This window comes from Leptosomus discolor, chromosome 14 (genome assembly GCF_034619465.1).
Source record: "Leptosomus discolor isolate bLepDis1 chromosome 14, bLepDis1.hap2, whole genome shotgun sequence".
Lineage (NCBI taxonomy): Eukaryota > Metazoa > Chordata > Aves > Leptosomiformes > Leptosomidae > Leptosomus > Leptosomus discolor.
The window spans coordinates 5,785,582-5,794,018 of NC_141404.1; the positions used below are offsets into that span (position 1 = coordinate 5,785,582).

General features: G+C 46.4%; 1 protein-coding gene across 1 annotated transcript; it reads right to left on the minus strand.

The window, feature by feature from the left end:
* Window positions 1-4,262: 4,262 nt before the first annotated feature.
* Window positions 4,263-8,121, minus strand: NUDT1 (nudix hydrolase 1). Its single transcript, XM_009953669.2, has 3 exons — window positions 7,970-8,121; window positions 4,819-4,964; window positions 4,263-4,605 (listed from the first exon to the last, which is right to left on the minus strand). Exons 1-3 carry the CDS (start codon window positions 8,119-8,121, stop codon window positions 4,433-4,435), a joined length of 471 nt encoding a protein of 156 aa, XP_009951971.1. The 3' UTR covers window positions 4,263-4,432.
* Window positions 8,122-8,437: the final 316 nt, after the last annotated feature.

Sequence of the window (8,437 nt, forward strand, 5' to 3'; positions counted from 1 at the left end):
AGTCCTTGGTAATGGGGTTTTCAGAATGATTTGTGACTGTGATAAAGGGACTAAACATTCTCCATATTTCATGTTATGTATCTCTGGTGACTTTCCCTCCCAAGGCAAAGGGTAGAGGGAGGAGAACTTGCATGTCGTGGTACCTTGGGGAAATTGTGCATATTCTGGAGAGACTGATAATTTAGGAAACTGCGGACATATGCAGCAAAACTCTACGTGACCAGGACTCCCCTGAACCGAACTTCTCTGGGGCCAAAATAGCTGCCAAAGGGGAATTTGAGACTTGGCTTCTCAGTGTTTTCTTTGGGTGGGTAAAAAGGAAGCACATGGACAAGGATGAGTGCTTGCTGTCAAACTGGAACCGTGACAGTATTTTCCCATTGGGGAACTTCCCCATTAGCAGGAAATATATTTAAATCCTCCAGTCACAAATACTTTTTTCCTTTTTTTTTTTTTCTTTCTTTCTTTCTTTTTTTTTTTTTAATTTAGAAAACTTCATGCAACATGAAGCTCCTCCTAGTGCAGGTGGAAGTTATGGGTTAGTTTCTTCAGCTCGGAGCAAGATAATAAGTTACTTGCCCAGTTTCGTGAGACTGGCGTAAGCATTACACAGACACTCCTCAAAACATGGTGAAGTGCTCTTTTGTGGGTGAATTTCTTGGGTGCGGGGCCTTATGGAGTGTGTAGGGTGTCTTGGTTGACAACCTTGCTCAGAACGCATTATTAAGAGCTTTTTATAGCAATTCGAATGTTAACTCTTTTCTGAGTCTTTCCTCCTGCATATTGGCCTTGTCCAGTGAGACAGATTAACTGCAAAGGGCTGTGACAGGTTTGATGCTCTCTTCTGAAGATTTCCGAAGTGTTGCAGGAGAGATTCTGCTCACAGGCCAGCACAAGCTGGCTGGGGAGGGAACTGTTCCTGCAGTACGACAACAAAGAAGATAGCATCTCCAGAATGGCACGGAAGGCTTTTCTGCTTGACCCTGTCTTGATTAGGAAGATAGTTTGTGGTTAAAGTGCAGAGAACGCCTTCCCGTATTTTTAAATGCTCTTCACTCCTAGCGTCTTGAGAAGGTGCTGGCTGGTTATGGGCTTTCGTTTGCTTAGGCTTAGTACCCATCCTCCCTCATTTAGCCTTGTTTGTCTGACATGGTGAACAGTCAAATTGAGAAAACACCGTATGTTTTGGGGCAAGATCTGGTATCTATGTAATGGATCTTTTACGTAACTGGTCTGGCTGGGGTAGAGGAGCTGTGTTCTGTAGGAGCACTTGCAAAGTACTAGCCTGAATAGAACTTTGCACTTCTCACATTTAGAAAATAAAGTTACAATGTTGGACTTTATTTAAGAAACAAAAAAACCCAACCAAAAACAAACATCAAAACCACATTTGGGCTTTTGACCAACTCCTCTTTCCTGTTCTCCTTCAAAGCGAGAATTTACAGTCCAAAGGCAGAGACTGTAATAGTGATAAACGCAGACCACAGGACCTATAAAGAAACTGGAATGACACTGTTTTGAGAAAACGCCCCCTTCCTGCATGGTCAGCCCTTACCTCTCTGAGAGGAGCGGTTTGGGGGGTGGGGTTTTCTTGTTTGATGTTACTCTGCTCACCTAGCATTTTGAGAGCAGAGGCCTGGTGTTCTCAAAGCTGATACAGCTAACAGCACTTTCAGAGTTGATTTCATACTGGACTGTCAAACTCCTGTCTCATTCCTAAATACACACATACACTATTTCATACAACCCTTGGTTTGCAAACCTTATTTTTGGGAGACTGGTCAGTGTGCGAATAGCACCGTTGTATTTACCTCAGCGTGCGAGGGATTTCCTTACTGTCTTTGTTCTGTTTAGTTTAGGGATCTGTCAGACTTGGAGAACAGCAGCTCCTTCCTCTAGAGGAATGCAGCAGGGAATCAGTCATGTCGACTTCAGTTGTTCGTCTCCCCTAGTCGGTGCAGGGGGAGCAGCTCTAGTTACTGGTTTCTAGTTACTCGTTCTAGTCTCCATGCTGTTGCCTTCTGCAGCGAACAGCCTAGCGACACGCGAGGGCGAGAACAGGCCTTAATGAAGTTGGTTCCGTTGCTGGTGGCTGGGTAGATTGCGATGAACACTAAGCAAACCAGAAGGCTGAGGAGTGCTGCCTGCCCAAGAACTGATGCTCCTGTGAGATGTAGCACCAAAGAGTTAATGTGCCTTCTTGAACGGAAGCTTTCCGTGTGCTGCTTGGGGTCACGGGGACTTCCGTGTGTTCAAAACAGTAGTGGTAGAAGAGGCCTCCAGTCTTTCTGTCGGTGTCTCTGTCAAATCTGTTGTGGAGGTACCAGGGTAGTAAACAGCTGAGAACCTGAAACTTTGCCTGAAAGTTGGTTTATCAAAAGGGCTCTATGTTTTTGTCGCTCCTGAGATAGTCTCTGCTTCAAGCGGTGGAGTGGCAATATGCAGGCTTTTTGACCAGTGTCATGTGTTGAAAGCCTTTCCAAACGATATTTACAACACAGCCTTGATCTTGGATCCTTCTTTCCCTCTCTTTCCATCTTCCTTGCAAGCTGCTCCTTCTAAGTAGTAACATGTTTTCAACAGTGCCTTGCTGCGTTCCAGTGCTTTTACTCTTCTACTTTGATTGTGCAAGGGTGTAATTCCTGGAATTTGTGACAGGCTAATTTGCAATCTTCCGTTTGTGCTATTTGCTAAAAGACAAAGATCACCAGCTGGGGTCAGGACTGACTTGAAACACATCAGTCTCCTGCAGCAGGAGCAGTAACGTCACTGCTCTTCAACATGAGCTAAAAGTCAGTGGTGCTGGTGAAAGCATCTTCACAAAAGGATTGAACTGGCTGCAGAAGAGGGGGTGGCAAATAGAAGTGCAAGCCTGAGCTGCACTTGTTCTTTTCCTACCTAAACTCCTGGAGGAACAGAAAGTAATTTGCGCTCTCTCACCACGCACTTTACAGTTTCCACCAGGAAATAAATCAAGAGAATACAACAGGTTCTGGCTGCCAGTCGCTGCCTTTCCTACCGTGCAGGAAGGTCTTGTTACAAGCTACCTGTCCCCTCGTGCTTCTTTTCTCTCCTCTACTTGCCTCAAGCCATTCTCTCCATTAGAACAGCCAGAAACCCCCGCTAGTGTGTCAGGAGAGGTGAGTATCAAAAACTGTAAATAGCTCAGTGTGCAGCACAAAGGGAAGAGCCGAAGGTGTTAACTCTTATCCTCCAAGTCTGAGCTGTGACTTGCTGACCATGTCAAGGAGGGCATTTTTGAGTGGTGTTGATTATTCAGAACTGCTGGAGGGAGACAAGAAGAAACAATCTTGTTCAGAGGGTGTGAATTTTGCCTGCCTGGAATATCCTGTATCTTTGCTTTGCTCAAATAGCCTTATGTATGAAGCACTTTATCCAAATGCAGGAATTAAAGAACTATTACTACAGCTGGTAGACTGGAAATGTTTACAGATCCTCTATTACATTCCAAGATTCTATCTGTTACATGTGTTTGTAAAAGTGTTTAAAAAACAAAACAAAACAAAACCAACAAAGACTTGTGTAAGAAGTTACATCTGTGATGTGTTATTTCTAGCGCAGTGTGATGAAGCTTTTGCTGCCCAGCATGCCGAGCTGGGCTGACCCGAGTGCTGAACGGGTCACCTGCTGCCGGGCTGTGGCAAAGCCTGCAGCTAGGGGTGGCGGCACTTTGCCATATGGGCCTGCTGAAAGTTCATTTTGTTCAGCATATTTCTACCCAGAATGCTCAAAACAGTTCAAGTTCACAGCAGGAGCCGCAAGAGTGAAAGCAGGGCTCGAACAGTGCCATACCTCTGACTTCTTTTTCTTAACTCCCAGAACCTTATACCACCTTCAGCCAGGGAATCCTGAAGGGGTTGCTGCTGAAACTTTTCAAAAGGCTTTCACAGTGCTGGTCAAGCCTCACCTTGACCCAGGAAGTAATGCTGAGTAGGGAATGGCATAGAAACTGGCATAGAGAAGGTAATTGATTGCTCCATCCCAGTCCACTGTAATCTTTCTGTGAAAGGAAGCCAATGCCTGAAAGGCCCTTAAACAGTCTAGAAGGTAGCCGGCTGTTTACAACAGGACAACACATGCTTTTACTAAAAAATATTTTTAATCTTTTAGAAACATTTCCAGCCACAAGGGAAAAGCCTAAAAAAAATTAGCCACCTGCAAAGAAGAGTTAACACTACGTTTTTCATAGTTGTGATCACGTAACCACTAAAGCGTACCACAGCCAGGGACTTCACAGCATGGAAAATCTTGTTACTTTTATTTCTGCTCTAAGAAACCCCCTTATTTTCCTTACTTCCCAGTGACCTGGCAAATAAGTCTCCTTTGTTGGAGAGCTGAGACCCTTACGAGCAGTACATGTGGTTCTAGCCCAGTGTGGGCAGCAGCACGTGGGTTGAATGCTTCCGTTTTCTTAAACTTCCTCCACTTCTTTCAGGGTGTGCTCCAGGATAGTGTCTTGTCCCTGGAACTTAAAATAGCCGCGAAACAGCTTTTTCTGAAGCAGCAGGGGAAACCAATAGATATCATCTGCCCACATGTGATGGAATGGCACCTCATCCAGCTGAAACCACTGTGGACGCATTTCTGGTGGGAGAAAACAAAAGAACTTTCCATGAGACTTTCTCTTGTTTTTTTCCTGCCTAGAGTTTGAATATCTGTCAACCAGCAGCTTCCCTGTACAGCCCAGCTGCCTCCCTCCTCAAAGGGATCGTGGCATGAATAGCTCTGCATTTCTTAAGAGCAGTACTGTCTCAGAAGAGAATGCACATCCTCCCTTCCCCTCCTCTAGCTACCTACCATCACTTTCTGTTGGCTCTCCGTGAAAACGATCTGCCCGGAAGATGTGAACTTCCATGAGTTCAGAGTTGCCCACGAATTCAAATGTGATCTGACCCATCTTCTGCAAGGTGTCCACAGTCAGTCCACTCTCCTCCAGGAGCTCCCTGCACCAGAAATAGACTTCTTTACGTGAAAGCGAGCCACAGGAGAACAAAAAAGCAGTTATTGGCTTTACTTGTGCATTCAGAGCACTTCAGTGAACCAAGGGTGCCCATAAAACAGCGCAGGGCACCGCAGAGTTCTAGCTGGCACTGCAGTGTTAGCCTGCTGGCAGCACGGTGGAGCCAGGTCAGACTGGCTCCTGTGAAAGTGTGTTATTTCAAGCTCCTAAAGGCTGGTAAGAAAATAGTCAATGTTGGAAGGGGGAAATTCAGGAAAAATTGATTGTTTAGTGTAAGTTACACTCCTCGCAACATGGTGATTTTTCTGAGATTATTAGAAGTGCGCTAACGCTCCTGTGACTGGAGCTGGATGTGGCTCAAGACCTCTGAGATACGCTTAATGTAGACAGGCAAAAGGCTTTGCCAACTTTAAGCTAAAGCTTTTAGAATTGTGGGGAAGCAGGTAGTAAATACTAGAACATCTGTCTAACTGAAGCTTATTTAAATAACGCTATGTAACATCATCTGCACATGGAAGGTTAGAAGTACCATCTCCCATTCAAATGCCATATAAAAACCACAAATAAATTGTATAAACAATTCTTCTGCTCCCTGGAAGTACATTCAGCATAACAAGAGGCTAGAAGGCAGGATTTTTAAGAGCGCTTTGAGAGACTTTGCCAGTCAGCTCTTCTCCACGCACCACCATGCATGGCTACTTGAAGCACATTCAATTACTTGCTCTGTTCATGCTGCGCACGTAGGGCTTTTTTTATTTCTACCTACCTCTAACAGAATCAGCATAGCTTGAAGTTAGTAATGGTTTCTCTAATGTATAAAAATAAGGAATACTTTGAAACACTATCTTCAGTTAAGGTTAATAATTAATGTAGTTGCATATTTGGCAGTAACTTGACAATTTTAAAATGGAAGTGATCTTTAAGGCTCCAGCTTTCTTTGGCATCAATTTCATGGATCCCATCCTTCAAAGTTATATTCCAACTAAATGTCTTGCCTAATTTTAGTTTATCTTCTTGAGAAACTATGTCTAAAATAGAGGTAATTTTCCAGCAACAAAGCTTAAAAGCCTCATTTTACAGGCTGTGATAATTGAACAACAAAGCACAATACTGCTATGGTTCTCTAAGCAATTTCTCTGTCAGCTGTTTGCCTCTGTACGTAGTAAGTGGAAACGTTACGAGTAACAAACTAGAAAAGGTGAACTAGGTAAATGCTCCTCTTGTAAGATGTGCCACTGAGGAGCTGTGGGTGCCCAGGTGATCATGGGAATGCGGCGTACCCAGTGGAGGGTAGAATCTTACTGATACAGGAAACTTTTGTTCATGTTTTAGCTTGATATTTAACTCTCTGTGCTGTGAGGACACTTTACACTGCTGCATACCCAATTGGGAGTGGAACACGGAACCACAGCCTAATACCTCACTCCGTATTCAGAGCGGAGGTGGTGTGAGCGAAGTTTGATTCAAACTGTGTGACACCTCCTGACTGAGAGCTGCGCCCCAAGCTTTCTCCTGGGAGAGGCAACACTGCCACAGTGTCATTCCCACCAGCAAGGTGGGCTGTGTGCCTAGCTGGCCCTGGCTCTGGGGACGGCTTCCTCCCCAGCTGACCTCGGCAGGAATTGGTTGTGTCATTCTGCAGTAAACTCCTACCAGCTACGTCCATAGGGCTGAGGATTGGGCTGTTCCCCTGTCCACAGCAGCAGGCGGTGGCTGTGCTGGGGCAGCCTGCACTGAGATTGCGGAAACTCCTGTCACTTGACATCTAGTACGGACTAAAGCTCCGGTTTCTAACTCTGGGTCAGCCCAGACAAACATGCACCTGGGAAATTAAATGCTAAATTAAATCATTAGATTTACACCACGGTCAGTGGCAACGTAAGCCTCGCAAATGGAGGCCTGACTTCAGTAACAAAACTGATCTCCCACCACTCAGAGATGATAAGTTACATGAAAAGCCACGAGGTAAGCCTCAGGTACGTTAACGCAGTGCACTGCTGGGCGCACATCTGCATAGAGGACCCTTCTGTCCCCTGGATTAGCTCACCACAGAACCCAGGCGGTTGCACTGGCACAGCTGAGGAGACGGTTTGGGGCAAAAGCTGTTGGTTAGCTGTTGAGCGCACCAACGTTGATCTTCCTGCAGGTGTGAGGGCAATTTTGGGCACACATCAGAAAGTAGGGAGGTGGCGAAGTGTGGCTTTGTATCAGCAACGTTCATGTAAAGAATGAGGTACCTCATTTTTAGAGGAGTTTAGCAATTCAGCTACAATCTGCTATTTCATTTTAATAACTAGACAGAAGAACGAACTTAAAGAAATCAAGTACTAAAAGCTTCAAAAATGGTACTGTACCTCTGCACTGATGGAATTCAATTCCCAAACTCACCATTAGGTCTTAAAAATACCACCAAGCAGTCAAATAATAAATTGCTACAGTGCCTTTCATAAGGGATCTCTGAGAATTTCCACTATTTTGTCACTACATTTTCGCGCAGTACTAAAAATGTTACTGGAAGGTAGCACCTGTTCAATAGCTTCAAAATTTAAACAATAAGCAGTACAATGGCATAACTTGTAATTCTGCTATATAGCCAAAATTAAACTCTGCAGCTTTCTGAACAGTGCAAGAACCTCTGCCCACCATTAGCAAACTAAGACTCGGTTAGGATCAAAGTCCGAGAGATGGGAGGGAGGACTCTTGGTAACGTCCAGCTCCTCATAGACTGGGTGGCAGTTAAGGATTCGCAGATGACGGGCAACAGGGAGCAATCCCGTTTCTTTGTGCACGTGGACGATCCCTCATCACCTCTGGAGTGGGCGATTTTCTCCGTGGGTAACACACCGGTTACAAGGGCTTTATCGATCAGCCGAGCAGCAGTGACTCCACCTGCAGCCCACCACAAATGCTCTAACACCTCCATTGCCCCACCTGTGCCCCAATACCCACCCCTCCCCAGGGCGCCAGCCGAGCCGGGCCAGGCCTCACCTGCGAGCAGCCTCCTCAATGCTCTCCCCCGGCTGCACCTTCCCCCCGAAGCCATTCCAGAGCCCTGCTCCAAACCCGCGTTTCTTCATGCCCAGGAGGACGCGGGGCGGCTGCACAACCAGGACGAGGGTGAAGAGCCTGGACGTGCACATGGCTCCTGGGTGAGAGATGACGAGGACACATTGCACCAGGGGCTCCCGGCACCCCTCAGAGGGGAGGCCAGGCTGCTTGTCCGGCCCAGGGCGGGACAGATAGCCCCTCACCCCCCCAAACACTCAGCACCCCCTCCCCAAATGCCTGGTGTCCACCATCTCCCCCCTAAACCCTGGGTCCTCCAGTGCCTACTTCTCTAACCCTCTCCACTGATCCTCGCTCTCCTGCTGTCTCAGCACCCCTCCCGAAATCCTTGACCCCCCGCAGCACCCCCTCCCCAAATCCTTGTCCCTCCCAGAACCCCTTCCCCGAATC

Excerpts from the sequence above, each read along its gene's own strand:
- NUDT1 (XM_009953669.2), bottom strand. The coding sequence starts at position 8,121 with ATGTGCACGTCCAGGCTCTTCACCCTCGTCCTGGTTGTGCAGCCGCCC. Across the intron at positions 4,965-7,969 it reads ATTGAGGAGGCTGCTCGCAG|GGAGCTCCTGGAGGAGAGTG; the intron begins GTGAGGCCTGGC and ends TTTCTGGTGCAG. Across the intron at positions 4,606-4,818 it reads AGAGCCAACAGAAAGTGATG|AAATGCGTCCACAGTGGTTT; the intron begins GTAGGTAGCTAG and ends TTCTCCCACCAG.